The sequence below is a fragment of the Nycticebus coucang genome, chromosome 14, assembly GCF_027406575.1.
Source record: "Nycticebus coucang isolate mNycCou1 chromosome 14, mNycCou1.pri, whole genome shotgun sequence".
NCBI lineage: Eukaryota > Metazoa > Chordata > Mammalia > Primates > Lorisidae > Nycticebus > Nycticebus coucang.
This window is the reverse complement of record NC_069793.1, coordinates 33,545,586-33,560,096: the sequence shown is the minus strand read 5'-3', so window position 1 is coordinate 33,560,096 and position 14,511 is coordinate 33,545,586. Positions and strand designations below refer to the sequence as shown.

The following is a 14,511-nucleotide window of genomic DNA, read 5'->3' as shown; positions in this document are numbered from 1 at the left end:
TAAAAAAAAGGTCTGTGCATACTTTTCATGATATCGGACACCACAGATAAGCAAACATAGCCCTCACAAAATCCGCATTCGGCTCACAGGCTGCAAGTTGGACACCCCATTTTAAAATAACCCAATTGTATAACTCTAGAAATTCATATTAAGAGCAGATAGTTGGCTATTCATAAACTCTTGACTATATTATCAAATTCCATATTTTAAAAATATCTGCTTTTATGTTTTTAATCAAATATTAATCAATCCTTGGTATAAAAAAATAGACTGATTTATACATAGTAATAATTAGTATCAATGAACTTTTCCTCATACTTCACAAAAAGCTCTTTAATGAAGTTCCAACATACTAATTATGCATGACCTCCCCTGTCGGAATCCATGTCCAGAATCCTTAATCAAATTCTGTTACTCCAGGTGCTCCGTTTTAAATCTCTTAAAATGTTCTCTAAATTATTTTACCCACACATTGGGTACCCACACTGCTGCTATAGTTACTGATCTCTGTGTGAACATTCTACAATTTTACTATTATGTTGTATTTTTTCAACTGAATTGGGCCTTTCTTCAACTTGAAAGTATTTTTTCCCTTCTTTCTTTTTTCTTTTCTTTTCTTTCTTTCTTTTTTTTTTTTTTTTTGTTGGTTTAGGCTTATGGAGTTACTTTTCAAATTAACAAATGGTAAAAATCAGAGAAGTCTGGATTTTCCTCTGATTTATAGGCATCTGATAAAATCTATTAATTACTTATACTTTGATAATCATATATGAGTAATTTTCTCAATAGATGTGGTTTTCAAGTAATAATAGAATGCTGTTTTCCAAGATGCTGGGTAAAAAAATCCATTGAGATAGGAAAAGAATATAAGAATTATTTATTTTTATCTATAAAAAATCAACATTATAAAAAATTGACACTTGACATATATTATCTAAAAAAAGATAAACAGAAAGAAGTGAGATAACTAAGTAGTAAATGATTTAGCAGACCAGAAATGTCAGAACTTAAGCTAGGGAAAGAAACTTGACTTGTATAGCAGAACCCCAGAAATGCTCAGAAATTTGAGACATCAGGTATTTCTAAAAGTAGGGCTAAAAACAAATTGACTATTTCTATAGAGAGTAGTTAAAGCCCCAGAGCCTTTCCCTCACATCAAGCATTCAGGCAACTATACTTTTACCTGAATGAGAAGTAAAGATAGATTTGTTCTCTGGATAGACCAGACTAGAGATGGGGAGAATTTAGAGGCACCAGGGAAACCTCACAGGGAAGACAGCTTACTGAAAAGAGAGAAATTAAGTCACAGTCTGAAATACTGAAAGCACCACTCTTAGCCCCTTTCTCCACTTAGCTGCTAGACTGCTCAAATTGCCAGAGTCTAGTTGGTGAAACTGATTATCCCCGGAGAAAAGACACAGAATTAGGGAGTCCACTCCAAAGAAAAAGCCCATTCAACACCTCTCCAATGAAACACATTCCTCAATATGATACACTTGTGTTCACAGAGATTCTAAATCAAGTTTTTTAGTTCTTCACTTTTAAATATTGATGGAATATTAACTCATATTTAAGGAAAGCCTATACCTATCCAAGACCAAAAACAAACAAACAAAATAAACAAAGACCCCAAAACAAATAAAAATCAACTGGGCATGATGGCTCACACCTTTAATCCAAGAACTTTGGGAGGCTGAGGCAGGAGAGTTGCAAATAGAAAAATCAGGTGGGCGTGGTGGTGCACGTCTGTAGTTATAGCTCCTCAGGCAGCTCAGGCAAAGGATCACTTGAGACCAAGAGTTCGAGGTTGCAGTGAGGTATGATGACATCACTGCACCCCTCTAGCCCAGATGACAGAGCAATACCTTGTCTCAAAAAAAATCAAAACAAACAACAACAAAACCCAAGTACTTAGAGAAAACAGAAACAATGCAGGGAAAAGTAAAAAAATTCATTGAATTGGTAGGTAAAGATAAGCAGTTAGAAGTTTGGTTCATAAAGTCCAACATATAAAAGGAGAAGTTCTATAAAGTCAGGACAGAAAACGTACAGGAAAAGGACAACCTGTGTGTCCAGCATGTCTTCAAAAAATTTTGGAACGCTATTAATAAAGAGATGATTCTATAACAAATCTTTCATTCTTTGTGTCACAAAAGGAATCAGTGCAATACCAGACTTCTCAATGACAATACTGGAAATAAGAATCAATGGAGAAATACCTTTAATATTTGGAGGAAAAAAATATTTCCCAAGACCTCAAAACCCTTCCATGTTCTCCTTTTGGAGAAGCCACTAGGTATGTGCACAATTTGAGTAAATGAGGATAGAGGAAAACTAGAGAACTAGGAACAAGCCATCCAACACAACAAAGAAGGCACAATAATCCCCAAGGTGATGATGAAGAGACATCTAAGGATAGAGGCAGTAAAGAGCAACGAGTTCAAACCGGAGGAAGAAGACAGGTGTCTTCTGTTTGTTTCACTCATTTCCTTATCTTTTACATTGTTTTCTTCACCACTGTAATTACATATTAGTAATGGTACATGGAGAACCAAGGATAAAACAAACAAAAAATAATTATTAATTATTGAGATTAAAAAACATTTTTCATGAAGGAAATGATATCCTGGATAATAAAATAATCTACACCGTTTAATACCACTTCTCTAACAATGAATCTAAGAGATAATTAGTGGAGAATAAAACTTACCTACTATGACACTAACCTTAAAGGGTATATTCCTGGCAATAATTTTCTATTTCCCATTAATTTGGCTTTTTATGCCCACAAAATTTTCTTAATACCTTTTTCTGTCTGGGCATGATGGCTCATGCCTATAATCTTTGCACTCTAGGAGGCCAAGGTGGGTGGATCTCCTGAGCTCAGGAGTTCAAGACCAGCCTGAGCAAGAGCAAACTCCTATCTCTACTAAAAATAGAAAAATTTGCTGGGCCTTGTGGTGGGCAAGAGGATCACTTGCACCCAAGAGTTTGAGGTTGCTGTGAGCTATGATGCCATAGCACTCCCTAGGGAGACAGAGTGAGACTCTGTCTCAAAAAACAAACAAACAAAACCAAAAAACCCGTTTCAACCCATGAATATATATTTAGCTTATACCCTATAGTAACAAGTGCTGTGTGATTACTAAAATCATATCAAGCAATTCTAAAACCAGATTCAAATTACAAAGGGAGATACTATAGCTCCAGTATTCCAGAGTTTTGTGAAGAAACATATCATTTTAACCCTCATTTTAAACTTCCTAATTACTTCCTAAAATAAATAAATGGATTTCCTTTTGATTTCCTATTTACAATTAAAATACAGACATTTCCTCTTGGCTCTATTCTGAGCTCATAGAAGACTTTCAAGCTTTACCTGATTTTGCCACCCATCTTCAATAATTCTCTCCTTGTACTACTGCAATAACCTTTACCATATTAAAGTCCTTACATTCTACTTAAGTTGTATATTAGTAATAATCTAAAAATAGCTAACATTCCTAATATTTTATCATAAAGAAGAAAATAATCTATGTTTCTCTTATGACTATGCAACTTCCTTATTTCTATTACCGATGTGGTATGTAATCTATAAAAAGGGCATCACCCTATGATTATCAACAAAGCTTCTGAAATTTAAATTTTATTTATAAAATAATTAGCTAGCCCTATTTTTCCTCTTCCAAATAGTTCTTAACATCCAGTACCAGCATTTCGTGGCCTCCTCTCCTTTCTACCTCATTTTTAAAAGTGATATTTAGGCACATATTTACAAATACATTTACTACTAAACCATGTTCTACCACAAGTTTTATAAATGGAAAATTCTTTAAATTGAACAAATTGTAAAAAGAAAAAAAAATAGGCTAAAGATTTCCTTGATCATCAGTTTTGAATAAATTGCTCTCTAGAGATGAAAAGCAAAATAGCAGTGACATTTTTATTTATACTCAACCTTTCATCTGAAAACATATAATCTGTAAGAGTGGCTATTACCCCAATTTTACCACTGAGGCATAGAATTACAGAGATTGAACTGAAGTGAATTCAAGAGGTTATCTAATCTAGCTTCTATATCTAAGAATGACTGCATTTTCACAATCCAAGAGATATGTCGATCTTCTCTATTTTCCAAAATCTCCAGGGAAGATGTTTCAACTCGCTTTAGAAATTGGCTCTGGTGTGTAATATCCCTTGTTTTACTCATAATACAAATCTGAAGATAAGAAGGAAAAAAAAAAAACCCAGGTTTTTCAGCTCCTTGGCATACGTTCTTAACCAGTAGTGGTTATAAAACCACCACAAAAATAAGTAAATTAAGAAATACATATTTTGATAAAATTTCTAACAACTAGTCAACTATTCACCCATTCCAAGCAACATTCAATCTGAAATATTCTGGAACAATGAAATTATTTTTATTTCATAATAAGAGTTTCCCATTAGGAAGAAAAATAATTTATATTGGATATATAGTATGAGTCTTAAAGATCAGAATAGAAAGCATTTATTGGTAACTCTCTGGATGCCAGGCATTGAACTCCATGCATAATATAACACTGAATTCTCACTGCAGTTTTCTGAAATAGGCACTATTGCCATCCCTATTTTTTAGATGAAGAAATTGAGGCTCAGGGAAACTAAGTTTTTAAAGGTCTCATAGTTGGTAAATGGTGAAGCCAAAAATGATTACGTTTTACTGTCTAATTCATTCTCAATAAAATTTAGTTACTATGTTATTATTATTATGCTGCTTTGAATTAGGTGAAAAATCCTTATTTGTACTATCACATTGGGGATTAAGAAAAATCCCCAATTGGGCGGCGCCTGTGGCTCAAAGGAGTAGGGCCCCAGCCCCATATGCCGGAGGTAGCAGGTTCAAACCCAGCCCTGGCCAAAAAAAACTGCAAAAAAAAAAAGAAAAATCCCCAATTTTTTTTGCAAATTCCCATTAATTCCTCCATATTTTTAATGTCAAAGATGATCTGGGAACTATAAATACCTTCTAAAAAACATGTGTTTATATAATAAGTAATAATTTAAATTTTGTTTTTTAAAGTTTGCATAATTGTTTCCTGATTTTTTAGAAAAAAAATTGTAGGCCCATCCAAATTTGTTTTTAAAAATTCATATGAATACTTTTAAACTGAATTTTAGTTATTCTGGACTTTGCTAATTCTCTGAGGAGGAGTGTTTTAGATCTTCTTACTATTCTAAATGTAAAGGGGCAGATTTGAGATTTGAAGCCCAGCTTAGATCGCCTTCTATCTAAATATCTTATAAAATAGTATAATTAATTAGAATGCTTTTTCTAGTATAAATATAACTTTTCATTAGGTAAATGGCCAACTATGTTAGCCAAATAATTCCCTGGAATATTGTTGCTATGCTAAGGTAATTTATGGTGTTAGTGTTACAATCAGACTCGTAATCATGTAAATTTTTTAGTTCTATGTAATGCCTTCTTAATAATTCAGTTTATTGGTTTACATTGATATCTAGAAGGAAAAAAACACATTTCAAAAGCCACAAAAAAATAACATTTAATTCATGCCTAATATTTAATACAAAATTACCTTTTCCATTGTTTCCTTTCCTACTGTAATCTCATGCCCATCCTGCCCCATGCCATTTTTAAAGAACAGAATTCGGACTGAGGTCTTCTCAGTAAGTTTCTTCATTCTAATGGAAAGAACAGGCTTGGTTTTCCGTCTTTTGACATCAGTAGGAAGCATCAACCCATTCATTGTCCAAGTTACTTTCTTCATTAACAACAGATGGTCTAGAAGATAATTTTTTTTTAAAGTCAAGTCAATATTTGGCTTCAACTTTTAAAATGGACACATCATGCTACCCTCCCCCTACTACCTGTATCATATACACTGGCCAATCTCCATTTAGATGCTGGTTTTCTGAAATGCTACCACCAGCTTCCCACTAACCGTGACATAAGCTGTAGCAAGCTGTCTGCTCTGATAGCCTGCATAAATCATCATTTCTGAAGGGAACAGATGTTCAGGATATGAAAGAGTAATACCACAATTTAGTCCTAATTAAAATTCACCTTAGCATGCCTCTATCACTGATCAGATGCACACAGCTGAAAGGGTCCATTGCAAAGGTCCAATGTCCTTTGCTTACTATAAAACAACATGGGTCCCAAACTCCTGTGCTCTTTAGAGTTGGGAAACACTTCTGTCCTCTTTAATATGATTTCTTGTCAATGTTGCTTTAAAGGTGATGACCTCCAAATGGTAACCTCCAAATGTATTTCTTCTCCTATCACTAGACTGAAGGTGCTTTCTAGGACATCTTTGGTGAGAGATTTAAACTATTTCGCTAAAAATGAAAAACAGTGTTTCACTAACAATTTACTTTGACCTATACATTTTCAAAGCTGTGTGCAGAAATCTAAGTTTCAAAACTCCCACTAATATTAATGGAAGGGTAACTAAATTACTGTGTATGACTTTGAAATTGTAAGGGTGAGAATAGGAAAGCAGTGTATCAGCATTCTTCTCTTTTCAAGAGGTTTTGTTTCATAAATAATTTTCACCTGAGTTATTTTATTTATGCATTCACTTTATTTGAGATCATATTTTCTTCTCATAAAAATGATGAAAATACAATGACCCCTCCCTCATCTGCTCTTATTTGTTCCCATGACAAAAACATAATTTTATTTATCTATAACTGAAAATAGGTGCACTTTTTTTGTCTAAACTTCCAAATGACCCTTCCTTATTAGCACTTACTTACCTTGAAAGAAGATTGATCTCTTTGACCTAGAAATGATACTTTACATATAACCTATTAATATTGATATGAAACATGAGCCAGTAGTTGTAAATAATCTTCAAGTCTCAGAATGGGTATATTAATGTTCAAAAAAAAACAAAACCGTCTATTCTCTCTCTCTGTCATCCACACACGTATATACACACACACAAACATACATACAGTGGGAAGAAATATAAGCAAAATTTGTCAATTAAAACTAGATTATAAAACCACAGATGTAATTAGCCTTCATAAAGGAAAAATATTTTAATGGAAATTAGTTACTACATCTTTTTCATTTTGTAATCTGAAATTGATAGGAATTAGAATTAGAAAAAATGAGCTCTAAATTAATGAGTTCATATGTATCCAAAAGCTCCTCAAGCAGCTGGCTAAAGAATAAATAAATAAATAAATAAATATTTAATAACATGTATCCAAAGGAATTAAAAACAGGTACTCGAATAAGTACATGCACACATATGTTTGCATCAGCACCATTCCCAATGGCCAAAATGTGGATGCCTATAATGAGATGGACAAATGATGATAGTACAATGTATATTCATACAATGGAATATTATTCAGGAATAAAAAAAAATGAGGTACTGATACTTGGCATAATATGAATGAACCTTGAAAACACCATGCTAAGTGAAAGAAACCAAACATGAAAGGTGATTCTATTTACATGAAATATCCAGAAATGATGGTTGCCAGGAGCAAGGAGGAAAGAAGAATGGAGAGAAACAGAATGAGTCAGGGATTTTATTTTGGAATGATATAAATGTTTTGGAACCAGATAGAGAGGGTGGTTGTATAACACCGTGAGTATACTAAATACTAATTGTTCACTCTGAAATTAATAATTATGTACATTTCATAATTCATTATTATTATTCATTATAATAATAATTAATGTTACGTACATTTCACCTTAATAAATAAATAAAGAAGAAGGAAGGAAGGAAGAAGGAGTCTTATGGTCACTATATTTCTGAAAATAAAAACACCACCTTTCACTGGTGGTGAAAAAAAGCTAACAAATTTTCACAGTTTGATGGGCGTTCGCACATAATCTCAACACCCCCAGATGCTTTGCAGAGTGTAAAGGGCATAAACTCCCACCTTCAAACCAGGTTTGAATCCCAGCTTTGTTTTATAGTGAACCTAGGTTCTTTATACCTCCTTGAATTTCAGATTTCTCATCCACAAAGTAGCTATTGATCATCACCCCAAGGGTTTTCAAGTTTTGTCCCATAAGTGCTTTATTCATCCTACCCTGGGCCCAGCCCTGGTGTTGACTATCTCCTCTATATGCAGAATTCCTTAATTCCACTAAAAATAGTGCTTACTATTAATAGGCACTATTTATTTATTTATTCATTCATTCATTCATTCATTCATTCAGTTTGTCTTCTCAACAACTTTATGAGGTGAGTAATATTATTCCTATTTATGTGTGAGGAAACCGAGAAGCACAGGAGCTATCTTACCCAAGATCTTGCAGCTGGTATACAGTGACAATGGGATTTGAATTTACTTCAAGAAAAACTGTGCTCGAATCACTACACTGTTCGCCTCTAACATATATTATCTGACGTTATCTCACATTCAATGAATTTGTTGAAAGCAAAATTTCATATCTTTCTGCACAGATGGACTTTCCCTTTGCTGTTTTTCTGTTTGTTTTTGGTTATAGTTGCTGATGTTTTGAGACAGGGTCTCACACTGTTGCCCTGTCTAGACTGCAGTGGAATCATGATAGCCCACGGCAACCTCAAACTCCTGGGCTCATTCAATCCTCCTTCCTCTGTCTCCTGAGTATCTGGGCATGTGCCACCATCGGCCTAATTTTTTTTTAACTTTTTGCAGAGACAGGGTCTTGCTATTGCCTAGACTAGTCTTGAATTCCTGCCCTCAAGCAATTCTCCCGCCTCAGCCTCCCAAAGTGATAGGATTATAAGGTAAGCTACCACACTCAGCCCCTTCACAGTTCTTATTTCTATAATTGGTTCCACTTCTTTCGCAGTTACATACAATCTCAGGGAGAACTTGAACTTTTCCTGCTTATTGATTGAATGATTCTTATTGGGTGTCTACACATCAAAGCACCAAGGTGATAGATGTTTGTGAAGCTCTCAGCCTTCAGAGGAGAGGCTAACAGTGGGAGCTCTCTAAAAAGGTGACTTCTGAATACCTGCCTGATAAGAAGTTAGTCATGAAAATTTGGGGAAAGAGTATTCCAGGCAGAGTGAAAACCAAGCACAGAGACTCTGAGGTAAGAATGTGCCTGGCATGTCCAAGAAAGAAAAATAAAGTTTATATTGAGAAAGACTATATATGGTGAAAGCCAAAGAAGTAGGAAGGGGCCAGATTGTGCCAGTTAAGATAAAGGGTTTGGGGCCAAGTACAGTGGCTCACATCTGTAATCCTAGCACTCTGGGAGGCTAAGGAGGGAGGACTGTGTGAGTCTCAGGAATTCGAGACCAACCTGGACAAGAGCAAGAACCTGTCTCTACTAAAATTAGAAAAAAATTAGATAGGCATCGTGGTGGGTGCCTGTAGTCCCAGCTACTTGGGAGGCTGAGGCAGGCGGATTTCTTGAACTGAGTTTGAGGTTACTGTGAGTTAGGCTGATGCCATGGCACTCTAACCTGTGGCGACAGAATGAAACTCCATCTAAAAATAAAATAAATAAAATAAAATAAAATAAAAGGTTTGGATTTATTCTGGATGTGATGGGAAATTACTGAAAGATTTCCAGCCAGGTGCTGTGAAGTGCTATAATTGCTACAATTGTTCCTTGGTATCCACTAGGAATTGGATCCAAGATCCCTTACTCTGAAGATACCAAAGTCTACAGATGCTCAAGTTCCTTTTATAAAATGGTGTAGTATTTGCATATAACCTTTACACACCCTCCTAAATACTTTAAATAGTCTCTAGCTTGCTTATAATACCTAAAACTATATAAATGCTATGTAAATAACTGTTATTTTATATTTTTATTTGTAGTATTTTTATTATTGATTTGTTATTTTTTATTCTTTTTTTTCCCAAATATTTTCCTATTTAATTTTTTTTTTCCTTTTTAAAAATTCTGGCCAGAAGCCTTTTCTCAGATTTCCCAAATATTTTCAACATGAAGCTGGTTGAATCGCAAATGCAGAGCCTGCAGATGCAGAAAGTTTATTGCACAGGAGAGTATAGTAGACACTGTCAGTGCCCCACAGAGGTGCCTTTCACCAGGCTAGTGCACCCAAACGCCAGCTGCTGTGTCTCCTGGCTGCTGCCATCTCATAGCTGCACCCTTTTCCTGAGATTGTCTTTGGCTGAAAGAAACCTAGCCAGAAAATACCTGCAAGGTTATCTTTTTTCTATTACCTCCATAGCCCACAGCCAACAACTGACTGATTCAGAGGCACAAAAGCCAATCAGTTCCCTCGCCTCAAAAAGGGGCTGCTCTATGGTGCCTTTCTCATTCCAGAGTCGGCTAGACCTCAGCTGAACACATGCCTTCGCCCACATCTTTGTCTGCTGCTAGGCGCCTTTTCTCACCCTCTACACATTTCAGCTGAGAGTAGTCACCACTAAGTCTCTCTTTTTTTTTTTTTTTTTTTTTTTGTAGAGACAGAGTCTCACTGTACCGCCCCCGGTAGAGTGCCGTGGTGTCACACGGCTCACAGCAACCTCTAACTCTTGGGCTTAGGCGATTCTCTTGCCTCAGCCTCCCGAGTAGCTGGGACTACAGGCGCCCGCCACAGCGCCCGGCTATTTTTTTGTTGCAGTTTGGCCTGGGCTGGGTTTGAACCCACCACCTCCGACATATGGGACCGGCGCCCTACTCCTTGAGCTACAGGCGCTGCCCTCTCACTAAGTCTCTTACACAAAAATCCCCATCTCAGCCCTGCTTCTAGGGAACCTGACCTGAGACAGAGTAAAAGGACACCTAACTCTCAGCTATTCTTTCTTCATAGTAGCCCTTAAAAGCATCATTCTTTTCCATTCCCAACCAGACCCACTTCTGTCATCTGGAAAATCTTCCTAATTATACTTGATTCTCTGCCATGATATCTGACATTCTATACTCCAACAACACTGAATCTTCTTAAAACGTCAATTTTATCATTGCCTAAAGAGAAAGCTCTTGGAGCTAGCTTTTGAAGTATTCCACTATTCAGTCAGCGAGCCAGCAAGCCAGCCAGTTGTCTGTCTGTGAAGCAGTCAACAAATACTTACCGAACACATCCTGTGTTCCGGATCCTATGCAAAGAATAAGAAGAAAACATGGTCCCTTTCCTTAAACTCACATCTAACAGAAGTGTTTAAAGACAATCTGGCTGCTACCCTAGGTCAGTAGTTAGCATGCCAGCCCCACACACCAGGGGTAGTGGGTTCGAGCCTTGCCTGGGACTGATAAACAAAAAAATAAATAAATAAAGGCAATCTGATACCATCTAAACTCCCTGTTCTCATCTTACGCTGGTTTCAAGCATTATTCTACCTAAACCAATCTGTTCACTACCCTTATTCATTATTCTACCTAAAGCATTCTAGCTAAATGCATTCTACCATCATTCTACCTAAAGCATTCTACCTAAACCAATCTGTTCTCTACCCTCATTCATACCCCGCCTTTACCTATTCAAAGTCAAGTCCTTCTAAAGATCCAGCTAAAGATCTTCCCTTACTGCTCCAGCCCACAATGATCTGTCATCTCTCTGAACCCTTACAGCACTTGCTTCTTGTACTAACCATCCATACGTTTATTCATTCAATAATGTCTGAGAACCAACCACATGGTCAGGCACTATGCAGGTGTTAAGGGGAGAGAATAAATTACCTGAAATTTTTATATAAATGTTCTATATGTACACATCCCATTTCTGATTTCATATTTAAACCCTTGATCTAGTCTTACATTTCTTATTTCTTTGCTCAGAGTATAAATCAGTTTACTACACATGGTATAGTTATTAGATATTAATTCTGCTTTGCATTTAAATGACCAAATTGATAGGAACAGAGTAAAATCTCTGTAAATTGGCCACCCAAAAGACTGTAACAGACTGGTCAACATACAGAGGTGGTCAACATAAGGACTTAGGCCTATACTGACACATACATATGGTGCATGTCTGGCCTATGAAAATTAGGTCAACTTAAGGTGGTCAATGTGAGGAGGTGGTCAACTATGAAGATTCTACTGTATGGCTTTATGCCACTTTTAATAAACATAACAGTTACATAAAATAAACTTAATTGTCCATGTGTATGTATCTACCATCTTTATTCCCCACCTCTCCGCAGTATGCACTTAAATATGATTGATCTACCACCTTGATGCTCACTGATAACCACAATGAAAGAAAATTTCTTTGGGAAAAGAAGAAAACTTGCTAAGGATAACTTCTTGGTAAATGAGTTTCTAGAAAGGGTGAAATAGAATGGAAAGAACTCAAAGTATATTTAAAGTAAATTCTTTTTTTTTGGAGAGACAGAGTCTCACTTTACCACCTTCGCTGGAGTGCCATGATGTCACAGGACTCACGGCAACCTCTAGCTCTTGGGCTTCCGTGATTCTCCTGCCTCAGCCTCCTGAGCAGCTGGGAATTTAGGTGCCCGCCACAATGCCCGGCTATTTTTTGGTTGTAGTTCAGCCGGGGCTGGGTTTGAACCCACCACCTCAGTATATGGGGTCGGGGCTCCACTCACTGAGCCACAGGCGCCACCCTTAAAGTAAATTCTTACACATTCTCAAAGCTCACTTTGGGGATCATCCCTTCAGGCTTGGATACCTTCTTCTTTGCTCTTCATGAAGACCTTTACCATTATAGCAGTAGATGCTTATATGAATACATTAACGCATAAAGCTGTCCTTTTATTTCAATAAATGGATTCCAACAAAGGAACATAGTCATAATTTCATTATCTGAGAACATAGAGACACCTTGATCACTTAAAAACTATATACTCTAAAATAAATATTATATTTCTGAAGTTCCAAATAGGTTTTTTGGAAAAACTATAGATGGATGTAGGGAAACCACATAATAAATAAAATTTGAAAATATCATTCATAGCATAAATTATAGTATATAGTTTTTTTTCCCTTTTTTTTTTTTTTTTAATTGTTGGGGATTCATTGAGGGTACAATAAGCCAGGTTACACTGATTGCAATTGTATAGTATATAGTTTTTAAAGACACTCTTATTTTCCAAAACTTTGTTGATATTAATAAACATGGAAACTATTAGACATGTATAAAATTTTTTATACAACTAAAGATTTTTTTTTGTTGGGGATTCATTGAGGGTACAAAAAACCAGGTTACACTGATTGCATTTGTTAAGTAAAGTCCCTCTTTGTATCTTGCCCCCCAAATCTGTGTCACACACCAAGACCTCACCCTCCACCCTCCTTCCCTCTCTCTGCTCTTCCTTTCCCCACCCCACCCTCTTTCTTTCTCTCTCTGCTCTTCCCTTCCCCCACCCCGTGTCATTAATTGTCATTAATTGTCCTCATATCAAAATTGAGCACATAGGATTCATGCTTCTCCATTCTTGTGATGCTTTACTAAGAATAATGTGTTCTACTTACATCCAGGTTAATACAAAGGCTGTAAGTCTCCATTTTTTAATGGCTGAATAGTATTCCATGGTGTACATATACCACAGCTTGTTGATCCATTCCTGGGTTGGTGGGCATTTAGGCTATTTCCACATTTTGGCGATTATAAATTGAGCTGCAATGAACAGTCTAGTGCAAGTGTCCTCATGATAAAAGGATTTTTTTCCTTCTGGGTAGATGCCCAGTAATGGGATTGCAGGATCAAATGGGAGGTCTTGCTTGAGTTCTTTGAGGGTTCTCCATACTTCTTTCCAAAAAGGTTGTATTAGTTGGCAGTCCCACCAGCAGTGTAAAAGGGTTCCCTTTTCTCCACATCCACACCAGCATTTGCAGTTTTGAGATTTTGTGATGTGGGCCATTCTCGCTGGGGTTAGACAATATCTCAGGGTGGTTTTGATTTGCATTTCTCTAATAATTAGGGATGATTAACATTTTTTCATGTTTGCTGGCCATTCGTCTGTTAGAGAAGGTTCTATTCATGTCTCTTGCCCATTGATAGGATTGTTGACTTTTTTTATGAGAATTAATTTAAGTTCTCTATAGATCCTAGTTATCAAGCTTTTGTCTAATTCAAAATATGCAAATATGCTTTCCCATTGTGTAGGTTGTCTATTGGCTTGGTTGTTGTCTCCTTAGCTGTACAGAAGCTTTTCAGTTTAATTAAGTTCCATTTGTTTATTTTTGTTGTTGTTGCAATTGCCACAGCACTCTTCTTCATGAAGTCTTTCCCTAGGCCGATATCTGCACGTGTTTTTCCTATGCTTTCCTTGAGGATTTTTACTGTTTCATGCCTTAAATTTAGGTCCTTTATCTATCTTGAATCAATTTTTGTGAGTGGAGAAAGGTGTGGGTCCAGTTTCCATCTTTTACATATGGATATCCAGTTCTCTCAGCATCATTTATTAAATAGGGAGTTTTTCCCCCAGTGTATGTTCTTGTTTGGATTATCAAAAATTAGGTGGTTGTAAGATGTTAGTTTCATTTCCTGGTTTTCTATTGGATTCCAAGTGTCTATGTCTCTGATTCTGTGCCAGTACCATGCTGTCTTGACCACTATGGCTTTGTAGTACAGCCTAAAATCTGGTATGCTGATG

At 36.2% G+C, this 14,511-nt stretch overlaps 1 protein-coding gene across 1 annotated transcript in view; it reads right to left on the bottom strand.

Annotated features, from left to right (window-relative positions):
• The window catches only part of DCDC1 (doublecortin domain containing 1), a 520,443-nt gene that overhangs the window by 427,953 nt on the left and 77,979 nt on the right, over positions 1-14,511 (bottom strand). Inside the window, 1 exon segment of the mRNA XM_053562883.1 lies at positions 5,580-5,785. Coding sequence (XP_053418858.1) covers positions 5,580-5,785 — 206 coding nt within the window.